Source organism: Palaemon carinicauda, chromosome 9 (genome assembly GCF_036898095.1).
Source record: "Palaemon carinicauda isolate YSFRI2023 chromosome 9, ASM3689809v2, whole genome shotgun sequence".
In the NCBI taxonomy this organism is placed as follows: domain Eukaryota; kingdom Metazoa; phylum Arthropoda; class Malacostraca; order Decapoda; family Palaemonidae; genus Palaemon; species Palaemon carinicauda.
Genome location: NC_090733.1, coordinates 151679635 through 151699174, shown reverse-complemented (window position 1 = coordinate 151699174; position 19540 = coordinate 151679635). Strand labels below are relative to the sequence as shown.

General features: G+C 39.7%; 1 protein-coding gene and 1 long non-coding RNA gene across 3 annotated transcripts in view; one reads left to right on the top strand and one right to left on the bottom strand.

The window, feature by feature from the left end:
- LOC137647288 (uncharacterized) overlaps positions 1-19540 on the top strand; it is an 84891-nt gene that overhangs the window by 46263 nt on the left and 19088 nt on the right. Inside the window, exons 14-24 of the mRNA XM_068380680.1 lie at positions 807-986; positions 1438-1617; positions 1783-1956; positions 2221-2400; positions 2560-4938; positions 5088-5190; positions 5321-5572; positions 5826-5956; positions 6410-6601; positions 6885-7019; positions 7291-7431. Coding sequence (XP_068236781.1) covers positions 807-986; positions 1438-1617; positions 1783-1956; positions 2221-2400; positions 2560-4938; positions 5088-5190; positions 5321-5572; positions 5826-5956; positions 6410-6601; positions 6885-7019; positions 7291-7431 — 4047 coding nt within the window. The remainder of the gene's footprint in view (positions 1-806; positions 987-1437; positions 1618-1782; positions 1957-2220; positions 2401-2559; positions 4939-5087; positions 5191-5320; positions 5573-5825; positions 5957-6409; positions 6602-6884; positions 7020-7290; positions 7432-19540) is intronic.
- LOC137647291 (uncharacterized) lies at positions 7000-18103 on the bottom strand. 2 transcript variants are annotated; one of them, XR_011045572.1, is made up of 3 exons: positions 17859-18103; positions 7281-7445; positions 7000-7125 (listed from the first exon to the last, which is right to left on the bottom strand). It is a non-coding gene; the product is annotated as an uncharacterized lncRNA (long non-coding RNA). The 2 variants fall into 2 exon arrangements; XR_011045571.1 differs by lacking the exon at positions 17859-18103 and adding an exon at positions 16935-17007.

The following is a 19540-nucleotide window of genomic DNA, read 5'->3' as shown; positions in this document are numbered from 1 at the left end:
GGGCGAGATGGCCATGTCGTCCTGATGGACTCGCCCGTCCCTTTCTATGAAAGGGCTGTAGGACCCCTCCCTACATACAGTATCTGTAGCACCTCGTGTACGCTACAAGGAATACAGATGGCGCCAGGATTGGCGCCAGGCACGCTTACGAAACTGGAGAAGAGGGAGCCTTGGGAGCGGCTCCCCCTTTTTCTTTCCCGTTTTCGTTTCTTGCCAACTGACCCCTCGATGTGTTATCTCTGTTTGGGGCGCAGATTGCCATGTGGCGTGTCAAGAATACGTCCTCTGATATGTCGCGATATCCCTTTCATTAGGGATATTCGCTCCAGGAGTTAGAATTCTGGTACCTTAAGGTAAATTCTCTGGGAATATCGCCGTAGTTGTAATATACCCTAGGAAGCTACCCAATAGGAACTTCCATCAGGACGACATGGCCATCTCGCCCAAAAATAGATTTTTCGCTTCGCTCAAAATCCGTTTTATAGAAGCAAAGTTTTGAAGCTCTCGTCGAGAGGCAAATTGTTCTATAATCTTGGCATCATTCTTTTAATATTATTGTGCGGCACACTTGAAGGCTTTATTCCAGATTTACACTACCTTTTTAGCCTTCTACCATACCTCCGTTCCCGTTTCCGTTTGTTTTGCTCTATTAACCTTTTAACTTAACTTTTTGGAGCAACTGTAGGATTTTCCCTCTTTGCACTTAAGTGACGAATAGCCTTTCAGGCACAAACGCTTGATCATATAGCCTAAATTGAAATAATCCAAATATAATGCAACAAAGCATTGTTTTATGCAACTTTCAGAGAGGGTCCATGAAATGCGCCCGCAGGACATGCCCCAGTCTTTCGTGTCCTATCGAGAGCCAGATTCAAGGAGAATGTTGTCCTCAGTGTCCTGTAAGCCACTGCTTTTACGAAGATAAGATATACCCTCATGATGCCAGGTTTACCGATCCACACACTTGTCGGGACTGCATTTGCCAGGTATAGGTTTCTATGGTTTTTGATCCACATATGTGCAAAATACCCTTACATAAAAGATTCGTGTAGGCCTAGAATCCACATGAAGTAAATTATTTTCGTAACCTGTTTTTTGGTCTTCCACATATGAGGTAGTAGATGTCTATATCCTTTAAACTTGATTTCAGTAGCATCTGGATTGTGAAATAGAAGATTATGACAAAGATATATTCAGATTCCAGCAGCAATGGCTATACACACCAAGCCAAAAAATCTTTAGGCTTTCATATATAACCGACCAATGTCAGTTTTGCTAATTGCATTACAAGATAACCACCAAAGTGACTTAACTTTTAATGTGAAAATAATCTTAATAAATGCTAATCTATTGGAAAAAATTTCATGATTATGGCTTGTTGCCTTATGCTGACAAGAATGTTGCGCCATTGATAAAATATTTTCTCTACAAACCTAGGAAGGCCGTGTGGAATGTTCGGTCTTGCTATGCCCAGAGCTTTCCTGTCCAAATCAGGTGAAGCCCAATGGATCCTGCTGCCCAACATGTGACCAATCATGCATATATAATAAAGTTCATTACACACCTGGAGAGACATTTACGCCGATGGATCGACCATGTCAGATCTGCAAGTGCGAGGTAGTAAAAATTATACACTTAGATTACAGATTGTGATATTTATCAATGTTATTGATTTAGCAACATTCGTATATACAAATACTGAAATTTTTATGTACTGTATATGATATATATAGGGTGTTAATTTTTATTTAGCCAATATCCATATTGGGAATTGTCTTAAAGGAAGGCGAGGTAATATGTGACAATTTGCTTTGTGGCCTACCAAATTGTACCCATCCAGTGCCAGCTGATTTGAATGAATGCTGCCCATTCAATTGCAATGGCTGTTCTTTTGAAGGGAAAACTTTTGTGGAGGGACAGACATTCAACCATTCATGCTCCAGCTGTCACTGTCAGGTTAGTTTATATTGAAAAATATGTAAAAGCAAAAACAAAAAAAATAGAAATGGAAAATTGCCGAATGTTACAAATATCATGTTCTTTGTTTCTAATTTGATAAGAAATTAGTACAGTCATATGCAACCTTTCTCCAAGAAAATTTGGACATTAATATTGTGTTTAGATCTTTGAGGTATATATATAATACTCTTTCTTAAGGTGTGTAAATCTTTAAGAATCATGATGAAAAAATTCCTAAAAGGGTGATCCTTACTTTAACAGAAAGGCAACATCACTTGCTCCCAGTTGAAGTGTCCGGAACTGAAGTGTGATGTTCCAATCGTGCCGGAGGGTGAGGAGTGCTGTGCCACTTGTCCTTCATGTTACCACATGGGAATAACTCTTCCTCCAGAGTATAGGTTCATTGACCCTGACCAGCCTTGCTCACTTTGTGTGTGTCATGTAAGTATGATCACCTTAACAATAGAATACAGCATTTTTTTGAGTTTTTCTCAAGTACTGTACTTCAGATTCAATCTTTGTTGTCATTCTTTTAATTTTTATTTATATAAAAGCTTATGGCAAGCATAGGATCATACTTTCTTCCATTACTTATTTCAGAATGGGGAAGTGACCTGTTTCCAAGAAACATGTCCTCCAGAGGACTGCAAATTAGGTGAAGTCTTTCAAAAGCTACAAGATGAGGATTGTTGCCCAGTGTGCATGAACCCCTTGAATATAATTCACTCTAATGTAGATGAAACCTATGATGAAGCCGGCACAGAAGGTATACGCTATTACGAGCATCAGCAAAAGAAAGAAGAAAGAATCCTTCTCCAAGTAGAAAAAGAAACTGGAACCATCAGTACATTTGTTTACAACTATGATATTTCAAAGGAAAATTCTTCCCATACATTTGGCAAAGAAGTATCCTCCATTATAGATGTAGAGCACAAGGAAGGAAGACTAAAAGAAATCCAGAAAAATATATCCTTTGCTCCTGAAGAACATCATATGGTAGAGCCCAGCCAAGCAGAATTTCATGCAAAGGATTTGGGTATTTATGGTTTATATAATATATCTTCAAGTGATTTTTTGCCGCTAAACATGTCGGAACAGTTTGATACAGATGGGGCAGCAATAACACCAGAAGAATCAACAGTAACAACCCTGCCATTGACACAAACTTCAGAAGAATCCACATCAACAACTTCTACATTGGCACAAACCCCAGAAGAATCCACAGTAACAACTTCTACATTGGCACAAGCTCTGGAAGATTCCACAGTAACAACTACATTGGCCCCAGTTCCAGTCGAGCATAATGTCAATAGAACCTTAGGTAGTTCCGAAAACTTAAAGGAAAAGTCTTTAGTCGAAAGTCGAAAATTAAATCATCACGAACTTGCTGAAAAAATTAATTTGAAATTAAAAAATCTTGCATTCAATGTAGCTCTTCCTTCACAGAAAGAACAACTTAAATTTAATGTAAAAATTAAAGTTTCTAAAAGACTTAATGACTCTGACATTGATATCCCCACGGAAGACACTCAAAGAAAGTGCCATCACCAAATTCCATTCAACGTTACCAAAATATCTGAAAGTGAAGAAACAACAGATCTAAATGCTACCTCTGATGCCTCATTAAATCTAACTAAAAATGATACAGAGTTGCCCAGTAGTGAGCTATATAATAATACTCGAACAACAAACTTTTCTCCTACAGCACTATCCTTATCAGATATTGATATAGAAAATGGCACCTTGAAAATAACTAGTGATGATACCTATTCAGCTCCTGGTTATGCATTCCTGGAAAGAGAAAAAGAATTACTTGAGCATAGAGTTGCCAATAGCATGAATTCAAATTTTCAAAATGAATCTGATAACATGGACTTTGAAGAAAATAGAGAAATGACAACATCAAGACCATTGAATCTGACATCTACTACAGAAGCCTCCAAAAGCCAGTTAGAATCAATATTTCCAACACATACTTCGAGGTCTTTAGCCTTTCCTATATACGAACCAGACCTTCCGGATTCATCTAAAATATCTGAGGCTCCTAAAGCGGACAATTCTTCACCAATCGTCGATCATTTTAATGCATCCATAGCAAATACTGCTACACCAGAATATAGTGGTATAAATGAGTTTAGTAATGAAAAACACACTACTTCTATTCCTTATTACACTGCAACACACCATCCACAGACTGTGACTCAGGAAAAGGAATCTGAGATGGATGATATTCATTCAACTTCTGCATCTCCAGTAACTGAACAGTCTTACAATTTGTCATCAGCTGGAATTATGTCTACAGAATCAACATTTCAATTGACTAGCCCATTTCCTCCTTTAGAGTCTGAAAATTATACATCAGAAGGCTTATTACCGACTAAAAAGCTTAATAAAGATAGTCCAATTTTTGTAGTACCTTCAGTAAAGGAAGATTCACCAGGAGATTCAGAAATCTCAAGCATGTCCAAAGATTCAGTTGAGGAAACTGTCTCGCCCAAAAATACCTCGTCTGTTTCAATGCCACCATCAGAGACTCTCCAATCAAAATTCTCAGTTTCTTCAGATATTGAAGACACTATTGAATTTCCAGCGACAGACTCTCCAGATTCCTTCCACTCAAAATCACAGATGGTATATTCTACACCATTAGAAGCAAATGGGGAGCCAAATCTAGGTTCATCTGAAAAATATCCAAATAACACTACAGTAATGTTGACTGGTGCCTCTTCAAATTTAGATGCAGTCACTCACACTCCCATGAGGCTCTTTGATTCATCATTGACAACAGAAAAGGAGTTAACCAAAATCTCAAATTTAACTTCTTTGCAACCAATATCTGTAACAAAAATGAGCATAACTGCATCACCAACAAGCAATGTGACCTCTTCATATTTGTCACTTGAAGGCAAATGTGATGAAGAAGAAGTTGGAAAATCCATTAATTTTCCAGATGATCCATGTACTAACTGCACCTGCAATGTAAGTTTATATTTTCCTCTTAAATCTTCTCTTATGATATAAAGTCGCCAGAAATTATTGGCTTTATTTTGGAAACTATTGCACCTGAGTGCACTTCATTGCTTCTGTATGACTTTCAAGATATTAATTTTTCATATTCCCACGATCAGAGTAGCCTTCATTGGGAATGCAGTCAAGTTTGGTGTCCTCCATTAGACTGCCCAATTGAAGAATTATATCTACATGAAGGAGAATGCTGTCCAATATGCAAGGGTTAGTAACGTGTAGTTTGCTTTCTTTTTGCATATATTAAAGTTAATGATTGTATTCAAAATATTACTAATTTCCTAAGAATGGCTATAAATTCCTTTATGTGGCATTCATGGCAAATGAATTGTTTCAGCATGTGAGGTTTCCATCGGCAGTGAACTCCATCAGTATGGAGAAGGTGAAAGTTGGTCAGACCCCAAGAAGCCGTGCTTGGTATGCGTTTGTCGTAATGGACGTGCTCACTGTTCAGCTAGTCACTGTGGGTCGCCTCCTCCAATCTATAGTCTAATAGACTGTTTAGGAGTTGTTTGTCCAGAGTTGAAATGCACTGAGAGCCAAGAGGAGAGGCAGATCCCTGGAGCATGTTGCCCTATTTGTGGCCCTGGTAGGGAAATAATTCTTTTTATTCATAAGTAAATAGATTTTATAAGAGATACACAGTTTACCATGTATGCCACATGCTTCTTATGGTCACATTTAACATAAAATAATCAATTTATTAAGCTTTGAGTAAAAATGGTAAGTTATAGCGATTAATTCCTGCAAGTGACATTTGAATAATTACTCTGCAAATTTCACTGATATTCATTAAGAAATAAATCTTAATTCTTTTAATGGTAGATATTAATATGCTTCAGCTAGTCAGCGATGCGTTTGGTGGGGACGTCATATAAGGACATTTGATGGTCTTCTCCTTCATCATCATGCCAAGTGTGCTTATACTTTCCTTCAACACTGCCCAGAAACACTTTTCACTATATACACCAAAGTAAGATGTGATGATTCAACACTAACGAGTCTATTTAACCATTTAGTAATCCATTGTATTAAGTATCATACCCTGAGCCCTCCGATTTGCTTAACGATGCATGATTTTAAAATGTAGCTGGCTTCTCCATTCTCCAGACTTCCCTTATAAATTCTGTAGTAACTAAACTTTTTCAATTTATTCAGTTAATCCTGGAGTTTAAAATAAAACATTGAATTTTTTTTATTTTAAATGCAAATTTAATAGAACTGACAAATTTCAAATAATGGACAAGCCAAATAAAATTAAATCAAAATCTAGCAAAGCTTTTGTTATATTTCTTTTTCAAATGGTCATGGCATATCATCTTGCATTCCATACGATGATAAATACATATCTGCGTAAAATGAATGCATTCCAAATGTAACCATTCTTCATAAAGAAGTCCTTTAGTAGAATTCATACACTTTGCAGTTTGGAGATTCCGAAGAAGGTTTAGCTGTCATCATGGTAACAGTGGTGGTTGGTGAAGATAAAATAGAACTGGGGAAGGATAGCGATGTTACTGTGAATGAAGTTAAGGAATTGCTTCCTTATGTAACTTCAACTACTGCCGTCTATTCACATGGGCACAATGTTGTGGTTATTACTGATAAGGGTCTACAGGTAGGAGTGATCCTTTTCTTAAGTTTTTACAGCATTTAGTTCAAATATTCAAGTATTTTTCAGCAATTTAGTCTTGCTGTACATCTTTTTTATTGCAGCAGTTTACCTACATTGATAAATTATGTTGCTTGTATAGGTTAATTATAATTAGAACATTTATTGACCAAGGTCCTTTGAAGAATGAATGAAATTTTCTATAATAATCACTAAGCTCTATTAAATAACTAGCTTTTGTTTAACAGCTTTACAAATCTGACCTCACCTTTATTTGGTAAATGTACAGGTTGTATGGCACTCCAGAGGGCAAGTGGAGGTGATAGTTGGGGGAGAACACATGGGCAAAACTTGTGGCTTGTGTGGAAACCTCAACAACCATCCACAAGATGACTTCGGCTTGCCTTCAGGGTTGCAGTCAACGGTCGGTAGAGCCTTTCTGCACTGATAGTGTTAAATTACCTTTTTTTCTTTCTTCATTTTTGATGATCATATTGACTTTTTGGTCAATCTTATTCAGTCATAATAATCTGAAAATGAAATTATTTTTGTACATGGACTTTTATATATCAAAAAAGTTGAAAAATTGCACATCTTAGTAATTTTTGCAAGGGACATATAAATATTTTGGTAATATAGACACTTTTTCAAATTATGATTTAATCCTAATGTTATATGAACTTACTTCTTTGTAGAATATTGGAGCGTTTTTAGAAAGCTGGAGTATTGGGGAGAAGTGTAGAGATCCAGAGCCTCAAAATTTCTGCTCAAAATCTGCCCCATCTTCGGATGTTCATTCATATGAATATGTTAATAGGAGCTGTTCAATACTGAAGGTTAAGACAATCACCTGTAATGTTTTATTTGCTTTTATGTTTAAATTAAAAACCAACTATTACTTAAGAGCCTTGGGTTTTAGTTAATCATTGAATAGAGGAAAAGGGAATGCAAAATTAGAACCAGGGCTGGCTTTTTTTAATCAGAAAATAGAGTACAGCTTAATGGGAGAGCAAAATTGACAATATTAAAAGTATCTGTCTAAAAAGCAATCTTATGTGCCCATCATAACAACCAAACTGAAGGCTAAAAGGCAAGTTACTGGTGATATCCTTGGGCCAAAAACTCTATATCACACAGCAATTAGCCATGTTTGAACAAATCTCACTTCTCTGCCTTTCAAGTTCAGTAATTCCTCTAGTATTTTGCAAGGGGAAGTGAGGACAAAAATATTGTACAGTCAGATACAAGCAACATATACAGTAGTATGTTATGTTTCACCCAAATAGTGGCAAAAAATACAATACATATAAAAATTAATACTAATGCCTTGAAGCCAAGGAAATATGGATTACAAGTCTTAATTACTTTTTTTTTTAAATTCAAAGCAAAACACATTTTTATCAACAAATATTTTAGTGTACAGTCATAGAGAAAGGTCTTCATCATTGACCGAAATCCCAAAGTGATCATTGTAAGAGTATTACTGTGCTTTTCAGTACCACCACAAGTAATCAATTGGTCATGTTTATATATAGATGTACTTTATGTATATACTGTATATGCGTAATTTGCTATGTATAAAGCGTATTCTAAAATAAGACTTACTTTGGTGGAAATTGGCATGACCATTCTATCATTAACAAAATGGATATCAACACTCTGGTAAAGAGAAGTTGACCATCGGTGTACGGAATGACAATGATTGGTGAAGAGGTTGAAGTTAAACTTAACATGAAATTATACAGATATGTCCTGTAGTACACACCACTCTTTTCATTTGATACATTGAGGAACATTCTCACTTGAAGAGGTCTGAAAACTTTATTTCTGGGTCGATCTGTGACGGCCGGTGAAAAGGGTCCTTCTTACACTTTTCTAATATAAATCTTCCAAATATACTAGAGAAAGATAAAAGCATGGAATGCAGAGGTTACAACCCTCGCGCGAACACCTTGTTGGTGTCGTGTATTTATCAAGGGCGTGTGGAAACCATTATTCACAGGCTGTCTTCCATTTAGATAATCCCTTCATCAAAGAGGAGGGCCGTGACAGGCCCTAGAGGTACAGTTGGGTTACGCCACCGACACCTACTACTCGCGCTCTCCAGGTCATCCTTCTGATTTGGACTTGCCTGCAAAGTTGATAAGTTTTTGCCCAGTGATTTTCGGAAGAGATTGTTGTTAATTCAACATGACTGACGTTGCTACTTCACCTTTACCAATGTTAAGTACCATAGTTTGTTTTGACAGTTTATTTCAGTACCGGGCATTTGTTCCCTTTCCAGTATTGTGGATTTTAGTTTTGGAAGCGGTTGGCCTGCCTCGGTATCGGCAGCCATTTTGGGTATTGTTCGCTTCGGTAGATTTTCAAGTTAATTTTGCCCATCTGGTACTCTGTCATCTAGGTTATAACACTTACGTTTTATGACCAATTTTTATTATCATTATTTATTATTGGTTTTTACTATGGTATTTATTTGCTAGCAAGTCCAATTTGGACCTACGAAGAATAGCGATTTAGTCTTTGTTATAGTTATGTTCACACCTCAGGAAGGTGCTCGTTTTAGACTATATCTTTATGTTTATTTGTTACGTTGTCGTTATTCTTCGTTCTTGGTTACAATTACTAAGAAAAAAGCAATCAAATTTATTATTTTTCTTATTTTATTGTGTGATGTTAGTTGTTATTATGTAACTTGAGAGCGTGAGCATAGTGTGCTCGTTTTCTGTTTCTACAGTTATGAGTTACCCCTTCTTTCATTTTCTTTATTAAGCTCGAGTAAGAGAGGTGGATTTCCCGTTTTCCGTTTTTATACGATCACGAGTTATTCCTGCCTCCTCTTATTCTCCGAGTTGATGATATTACGTTTAATGATATTCACGTTTTATTGTTGTGGTTACTGTTAATAGAGCTAGCACTATTTATAGGTTACGGTAGTGTACGAGTCATTATTTGGGGTCGCTTTATGCCGACACCCTTAGCTCCGCCTTGAGTTAAACTCCGCTATAATGGATACTCATTAGGTGTGAACTAGTCAGATATTTGGAGTGCACGGTCAAATCCGGCACTCAGACTCCGGCTGCGGCCTTTTGCACACGAACCTTTGTCATGATTGATCACAATTATATTATTACGGTCCCTTTTTCATCGAATCTCCGGCTTCACTGGAGATAACACAGACATTCAGTATTGAGGAATGTTATCGTACCGCTGAGGGTCACGATTTCACGATGACGTACCTTTGTCACTGGATCTCCGGTACAAACAGAGATCAATCAGACGATCAGAACCGGAGTTAACATTTTGATCAATCAGCCGATCAGAACCAGGGTATGAACCCTTTTTCATGAATAATCACAATTTCGTTATTACGGTCCTTTTCATCAAATCTCCGGCTTGACCGGATATCGCACAGGCGTTCAGCATTGAGGTTAATATTAGATTTCTTCTGATGTTCACGTTTTCACTAAGACGGACCTTTGTCACCGGATCTCCGGTGGCAACAGAGATCACTCGGACCCCGGGTGGCCAATCTTTTGTTTTAGCTGTAAAGGAAAGGATTTAACATGAATACAAAGTAAACTGTACTTACTTTAATGACACTTTGAATTTGCGTTGGTAATATTCATTAGCTATTCTTGAAAGTCCTAATGAAAATATATGAACATAATTAGCAATTTTAAAGAAAAGTCATTCAATTTACTATCTTTGGGGTATAGTGCGACACTTGTAATCATGAAATGCGCCACTGTTGGCGCATGCACCATAGGTTGGCCACCCCTGACTCAGACGTTCAGAACCGGGGTTAACATTATTTTACCGATGAGGTTTATAGTTACATGTTATGTGGTTACTGGATATTAGTATTCTATTAATTCATCTGTTCACTGACCAGAGTCTCAAGGAACAGTAGATAGCCTTTCATGGCATGGTTGGTTTCGACCTGGCTTTTCATTAGAAGGGGCTAGCGTTCGGTTCCAAGTACTGAGTGGAAATTTATTTCTATTTGAACACGATGTTGTATGGATATTTATCCATATTTATACATAGTTAGAATTAAATATATGCACAAATATAGGCATTTTATTAGTTATACGGCTGATCCCAGCCTGTGAATAGGATCACTAACCAGAGTTTCAAGGAACATCCAGACTTATGTCCCCTTTCTTTTACAGAAGGTCCGCCTACATGGTATGGTTCCCGGAGTCATGCATGCTCTGCTATGAGCTGTCCTCGCTACTCCGGACCCATGATGTAAGTTGGTTCTAATATGTTTACTTTTGATATCCTTTGGCGATGATTTAATCCGGATTAATGTATGCATTGCTTATTGAGGAGAACGGTCTTCTCCTTCATCACTAATCCCCTCACTTCTTTCAGGATGATGATGAATCTCTCCGGCCTGCAAGAGAGGCTCTCCGCCCTTGGGTATCAAGGTTTGGAAGGAATGCTCCCTCTAGAGGACCCTATCTCCTCGGAGTGTCCTCTCTAAGGTTGGACATCGACCCCATGGACGGGCAGGTAGGTGGTGATGAGTTTTGAGCCTTCAGCTTTGCAATTACCTGCGTCACCGACCTAGGACCCTCAAAGGATCCTGATGTTCATGTTACCTTGCATAAAACCGTGACTGCTAGAAGCAACACATTCTAGGGAAAGCCAAGGGGCTACGACGGAGCTCAAAGATATGGTGGTGAGTCGGATCCGTTCCGGAACTCGGATGACTCCCCCTACAGCCCCAGGCATATCGAAGTAACCTCCTTCGATAAAAACAACACATAGATATTTGCCTTACATGTTCCATATATAGATGGTACCATAACTCTGGATGGCATAGACGTCCGCCCTCTGGGGGACCTAGAATTTACTCTCGGGGACTAGAATTCCCATTCAACGGATTCGTTCGATTGAAAGAGCATGCCTTGGTTAGGTTAGACAAGGTACCGAAGGTAACGGTATTATTTCCTAAGGGCAGGCCCGATCTGTCTGGACCAGGAGGTTGTCGGTCTGGGGGGTACGATAATTCCAAGCTCACCCCACACAATGGGGAATACGCCATATTTACAGCTGCTCTCATTGTTGCCTTGCCTATTATGGATAAATGGACAGGTCTTACTATTCAAACTGACAAAGAAGGTTCGGCCATACCGGCTCTTAAAGAGCCGGACCCCACCTCGGGGAGACTCTAGCCTCGATTTATCCCACTGAGACTTTGTTTCGGATATTCAGGAAGAACCAATATCTGCCCTTCCAATTCGACCTACACGTTTGGTGGTCTGATCGGGTTAGTTGTGGGAAATACGTTCTGTCTGAGGCCTCTATCAGACAGGAATCGAGCAGGCTGATAGTTTCCTCCTGATGAGGTAAAACCCTCTTCCCTCAGGAGGAGGTGAACAAGGTTCTACAAGATGATACGAGAGCAACCCAAAATTGCAGGAAAGGCGGGGCCTCACTGCCAGAAAGAAGGTCGAAGACCAAAAGCAAGCTTTCTTCAAGAAGAAGCAGAGAGTTGCCCTCTACAAAACGAACCGGGGTCACTGCCATCAATAGTCAGTTACCCACTCGACATCACAGTCTTCCTCTGATTCGACGGCTATGCATCCAGATCCCCCTAGGTTCACTCCCTCACAACGAGGTAGTCCCAGTAGGGGAGAGACTTTACCACTTTCAAGACCATTGGACCTTCGGTCCGTGGGCTCATAGCATAATCTCTAAAGGTTTGAAGTGGAAATGGCCACAAGGTCCTCCTCCTCCACCAGTGACCCTCTCCCAGAAATCCACTCCCATCCTGAAAGAGTACACCACAGAGTTACTCAAGAAGAAAGCAATCAAACGGGACCGATCACCGAAGTTCCAAGGCCGCCTGTTCACAATTCCGAAGAAAGGCTTGTCGGCATTGAGAGTGGACCGGGACTTGTCAAAGCTAAACTCTTACATTCTCTGCGGCAAGTTCCGGATGATGACTATCTCTCAGGTACGGACCTTACTTCCTCGTGGGGCCGTCACCACCTCTGTCGATCTTACCGATGACTATTATCATGTGCCTATAGCTCGAAACTTCTTTTCTTATCTGGGTTTCCGCCTAGGCAGGAAAGCCTTTGCATTCAAGACAGGCGCTTCGGCCTCAACATTGATCCCAGGATATTCACGAAACTGGGAGAGACAGTGTTAGATCAACTCAGGAACCAAGAGATACAGATCATGGCTTATCTGGACGGTTGGCGCATTTGGGCCCGGTCGGCCATAGAAGGCAACAGAGCTACGAAGGAAGTACTTCGATTTCTCGACAACCTGTGATTTCGGGTCAATCTCCAAAAGTCTCGCCTGCAACCATCAGGCCACTTAGAATGGTTAGACATTCAGTGGCACCTTTCGAAGCACACGTTGTCTCTCCCTTCCAAAAAGGTAAGAGGAATAGCTTCCAAGAACAAGAATTTTCTCAAACACAAACAGATGTTCAGAAGAACCTTATAAAGTATCATCGGCCTTCTCCAATTCACTTCAATAACAAAAATTCAAAGACATCAATCGAGTTTGGAGGAAGAGAGCTACAGTACCTTTAAGAGACAAGGTCTCAAAGATCCCCTCTGTCTTGAAAATGAGACTACGCCCATGGTCCGAACCGAAGAACCTCTCCAAATCGGTTCCTCTACAATTCCCACCTCCACAAGAGACATTCCATACAGTCGCGCCTCTAAGTGGATGGGGGGATTACTCCGAACATCAGATGTTTCAGGGGTCTTGGTCACCCGCCATGAAACAGACCCATATCAATGTTCTCGAAGACATGGCAGTGTTCTTGACCCTGAAGAGACTCTCTCCTCCGAGGCCGAGCCACATCAGAGTAGTGTCAGACAGAACAGACGTGGTACACTGCGTCAACAGGAGAAGATCCAAGTCACCCAACCTGAATCGAATCCTGGTCACTATCTTCGCCTGGCCAACAGAAAAGAACTGGATCCTGTCAGTAACTCACCTTGCGGGAGTCCAGAATGTGAGAGCAGACTCACTAGCCAGGACGGAACCACTGGAGTCAGAATGGTTTCTAGACATAATTTCATTCCGGTGGATACTCAGGAACCATTAGAAGAAGGTTTACTTATTTCCCCCAGTGAATCTTCTAATGAGACTTTTACACAAACTACGCTCCTTCCGGGGGGCAGTGGTTTTGGTACCACCTCACTGGCCAAGAACAGTTGGTTTCCTCTCCTCCTCGAGTTGAAACTCCGTCCCTTCCGGATTCCATTCCCCAAACTGACTCAAGTAATCCAAACTCACTGTGTCAGATTGCTCAAGGGTAGCCGAAACTCTGACTTTGTGGACTACAGGAAGATTGCAGCTCGTAGAGACGCGAACATTGAACCGGAAATCGATCTCTACATCGAATCAGACAAAAGGGACTCGACAATTCGCCAATATGATTCGGCCGTTAACAACTAGCAGATTCCCTAAGAGTTCAGACCGTACTCGTATGTCTCCGAATATTGACATCTCTTTCTCGAGGTTCTTATTTGGCAAAGGCCTAACAGTTAGCACTTTAACCACCATCAAGAAAGCTTTGAAGAAGATCTTCCTTGTTGGGCTTAACATTAACCTAGCTGATTCCTATTTCTCATCTATTCCAAAAACATGTGCTAGGCTTTGACCTTCGGTTTGGCCACAAAAGGACTCTGGTCTATGAACGTTGTCCTCAAAACTTGCGCCGGACACGGACAATGAATCCTGCTCTTATCACTCTTATTTCTAACGGCTTTGGCCTCAGGTGATGGAATATCAGAACTAGCAGCTCTCTCACGAACCCGGAAAACATAGATTTCCTCCCTACAGCCGAAGAACTCCTTTCTCCAGACAATGATTTCCTAGCTAAGAAATGAGGATCCGCAAAATAGGTGCTCCTCTCGGAAGATTATTCTTCTTCCCCAGGATCTTTTCTCTGTGTTCAGTCACTACTCTCAAGGCCTTTTTTAGCTAGAACTACCACCCGCTCGTCTGTCCCCTTGGCTATCGGGGAACAAGGAGGTACTATTTCCATTCACGGCATCAGGCAACAAATCCTCTACTTCTTTAAACATACTAATCCGGAATCATTTCCCCAGGCTCATGATATACGGACAGTAGATACCTACATCAATTACTTCCAGAACAGGGACTATGATGATTTTTAAACAAAAAATGTACGGGTTGGAAATCCCCTATGGTTGTCTTACGCCACTATCTAAAGATTTTACAGGCCCTTAAATACCCGACGATGGCAGCGGGGAGCCTATTCCCTCTCCATTAATCTCGGCTTCTTCCTTTCTTCCATCTCTCCTCTTCTCCCTCCTACCCGCCACTCACACCACGTCGTCACTCTCCTGGGTAGTTTGTTAGCCCTATGATATTTGCCATGTTTAATTCCTATGGTTTAACTGTTATTGTAGTTACCGTTCTTTAAGGTTTAGATATGCTTAGACATGTAAGGTTTGATGCCTTTTGCGATTTGGCACTCGGTTGATTCCTTGTCGTCTTAGTTATTTAGCCTTACGCTCCCCATGTCATTTGGCTAGTTGGTAATTGGACGTTTCTTACATTATTATATTATATTATTGTCGTACATGGTGATTGTATTCTCCGCATTATGTTATTACTTTGTTGGGCTTGGAAGGCATTTTCTGGTACATTTTCACCAGCCGTCACAGATCGACCCAGAAAAGGGATTTTGACTTAGGAAAAATCTATTTCTGGGGAGAGACCTGTGACGCCCGGTGAAACCCTTCCCGGTTATTTTTGTACGGACCCACCCTTTTCCTTGCCAAGCCATATGTTCTTGCAGAAGGATGACCTGGAGAGCGCGAGTAGTAGGTGTCGGTGGCGTAGCCCAACTGTATTCTCTAGGGCCTGTCATGGCCCTCCCCTTTGATGAAGGGATTATCTAAATGGAAGACAGCCTGTGAATAGTGGTTTCCACACGCCCTTGATAAATACACGACACCAACAAGGTGTTCGCGCGAGGGTTGTAACCTCTGCATTCCATGCTTTTATCTTTCTCTAGTATATTTGGAAGATTTATATTAGAAAAGTGTAAGAAGGACCCTTTTCACCGGGCGTCACAGGTCTCTCCCCAGAAATAGATTTTTCCTTCGTCAAAATCCCTTATCTCTGGAAATGCGTGTCATCTTACCACCAGATAAGATCTCCAGGACCTACTAGTTCCCTGAAAGACAAAAGAAGGAAATCCTCAGCAACTCGCCTTTGCTGTTTCAGACATCACTGAAGTGATTTCTGGTGGAGATGTACACAATACCAGCTTCTCCAGCAAAGACAGATGACCATGGAAATCTGCCAGGTCAAGCAGTTGTTGGTCTGATCAGGAACAGGTGAACTACCTCCATGAGGTTGCTGCAACTATTCTCTAAAGCTTCCCTGGTGGGCACCATGCCCAGGTATTCTATCCTTTGTTTCGGTAGGAGATTGGAGTTTTCTACTTTAATCACTATCTTAGCTTGTGACAGTGAGCAGGCAGTCCCACTCCTAATATGAAGTGCCTCCAAGGAGTCCTGGATCCATGGATTTTCACATTATATGTTCCAAAGGGGAGATACAAAATCTTAATAGTAGAAAAATATATAGTTCCAGGTATCAAGCAGACAATTCCTTTTGACCCAAAATTCCCTCTCTGGCACTTGGGCAGCGAGGACAAAATAAGCAAATAAAATTTCTTGTGGACCAATGAGGAATGGGTTTAGGGGCACTAAAATGGGGCTACCAGCCCCCCTCCCCCCATGGATTTTTCAGCTCCTGACTCCCTCCCACTCAGTCAATATTTGATGGAATTTGCTTGCATTCCATCATCAGGATCTTTGTTCATCATTCTAAACCTATGTTGAGGCCTTTCAAGATTTACCTCTAGTGGGCTGCCCATGCATGGAAATCTTAATCAATCAATCATCAGCTTTTGACCCTTTGAGCTAGCCAGTTAATAAAAAAACTGGCTTCTCTAACTAATAAAGCAATTATAATATATATATTAATATATGTATATATATTGATAGTACATGCCCAGGAATTGCAATGCCTATAATTTAAGTGAAGCAAGATGCAATAAAGAAACATATACGTAAAGTTGCATCGATTTCCATTCTATGGTTTCATATACTGTTAAACTGAAATATTTTCATGTAAGAATAATGCAGTTTTATTCTGTATACAAATATGAAATATAAGAATACATTCGATTTACTTAAAACTGAAAAACATGTACTGTAGAATGGAACGAAAACAGTAATGTAATTAAATGTAATAATTTTTTTCAGTGCTGTTGTTAATCATGGTTTATTTAAAAAGAACTTCAGAGGGAAAATACCTCATTGTCCCTACATGAGGACACCCATGCCAGGATCAGCTAGTAGATGATATACCCAAACAAAAGTAGGCTCTTGAAGTTTTGAGAGGTTCGGTAACAGCAACCACAACAAAAAGGAAAAACCCATTGAAATTGGCTCCAATGGTCAGAAGACTCATTACTACCCTCACCAAGTGGCCGGCAAACACTATAAATAACATCTATTGTATTTGCATGGCTCATTCAATCTACTGTAGTTTATACTACTGTAATTGTACATTAATGTTATTACTACAGTACACTATTACAGTATGGTATCCAAGTCAAGAAGATTAATTTGTTTTTTATCCTCTGTTTATGGGTAGTTGACTTAATACCCTAAGTTTATAATAACACAAATCACTGTTCCTAACACTAACACTCACTGATACTACAGTATAGTGTATATTGCTGGAATATGCACACTAATATCAATTCAGTACAGTTTACTTAGTTAAGGCGAGATACCCGCTTTCAAGAAGTCGACTGACTATACTAAAGTTGTCTTCTATACAATTCACTTCATTCTACAGGTAGTTAGTTTTCACAGTACTGTAATATATACTTCAGTACTGTATAATGTTTACATTACTATCACCTCAATAGTGTAGCAACATAAAAATGCAATTTCCATATGCACTAAAGCACTTACCAGTAATGTAGCAAAGAGGCTCTATGCTGCAAAGTTACACATGATCTTCTGATGCTTATTGGAAAGACGTCATACTATGCATGTCACGTACAAGTATATTGTACAAGATGCTTATTAGAAAGACGTCATACTATGCATGTCACGTACAAGTATATTGTACAGTAATATACAGTATGCGACTCCTCAATTCTCTCAACTTTTTCTCATATATAGTATGGTATAGGGCCACTATTCAAGGAAAAAATGTAACTTACTAGTCCCCAAAAGAGGCACAGTTGGTGAGGTGGAGGATTATTATGATAAACCATGCCGATACAGATCCAGTGATGAAACTGGATAGCATGACATCTATGTGGACTTCGTCATGCTGTAAAGGGTAAACAATATTTTAGCTTTGAATAGAATTTGTAAAGAGTGACATTAGAGATAATGATACACTAATGGTATTAAACATGATAAATTTGAAGTAACTTGTATTTTCCCTAGCAATACAAATTCAAGCTCTTTATTTGTGAATATACTTTTAGCGAAGCTTAAGACTAGCCTTAAGACTTTTAGCAAGGTATAACTACCCACCGCTAGTTAGCGGGGTACACACACACACTGGTGTTGTCTCGTTACTTTTGATTGCATGCAGGACTTGCAGTGGGATAGGTGATGGGTTACCAAATTTGTATAGAGCTCAAGGTTTGTATAGTTAGGAAAAATGTTATTTTGATAATAAAATAAATTTTTGAATATACTTACCCGGTGATTATAATAGCTGCAACTCTGTTGCTCGACAGAAAACTCTACGGAAAAATTCGCCAGCGATCGCTACACAGGTAGGGGGTGTACTCAACAGCGCCATCTGTCGTTCAGATACCCAGTACTCATTGTAAACAAATAACTCAATTTTCTCCTCGGTCCACTGTGTCTCTATTGGGGAGGAAGGGAGGGTCCTTTAATTTATAATCACTGGGTAAGTATATTCAAAAATTTATTTTATTATCAAAATAACATTTTTCAATATTTAACTTAGCCGGTGATTATAATAGCTGATTCACACCCAGGGGGGTGGGTAGAGACCAGCAAAATATGTTTACATCATATGAGCTAAGAATTTTTATTTCATTTTAGAAGTTATCAAAATAACTAAACAAAATAAATAGGTACCTGGTAAGGAAGTCGACTTGAACAATTACTCTGCCTTTTTAAGTACGTCTTCCTTACGGAGCCTCGCGATCCTCTTAGGATGCTGAGCGACCCCTAGGAGCTGAAGTATCAAGGGTTGCAACCCATACAACAGGACCTCATCAAAACCTCTAATCTAGGCGCTTCTCAAGAAATGACTTTGACCACCCGCCAAATCAAGTAGGATGCGAAAGGCTTCTTAGCCTTCCGGACAACCCAAAATACAACAATAAAACATTTCAAGAGAAAGATTAAAAAGGTTATGGAATTAGGGAATTGTAGTGGTTGAGCCCTCACCCACTACTGCACTCGTTGCTACGAATGGTCCCAGAGTGTAGCAGTTCTCGTAAAGAGACTGGACATTCTTAAGATAAAAAGACGCGAACACTGACTTGCTTTTCCAATAGGTTGCGTCGATTATACTTCGCAGAGATCTATTTTGTTTAAAGGCCACGGAAGTAGCGACAGCTCTAACTTCGTGTGTCCTTACCTTCAGCAAAGCTTGGTCTTCCTCATTCAGATGGGAATGAGCTTCTCGTATTAACAGTCTGATAAAATAGGATAAAGCATTCTTTGACATAGGCAAAGATGGTTTCTTAACTGAACACCATAAAGCTTCAGACGGGCCTCGTAAAGGTTTAGTTCGTTTTAAATAGAACTTAAGAGCTCTTACAGGGCATAAGACTCTTTCTAGTTCATTTCCAACCATACGATAAGCTTGGAATATCGAACGATTTTGGCCAAGGTCGAGAAGGCAGCTCGT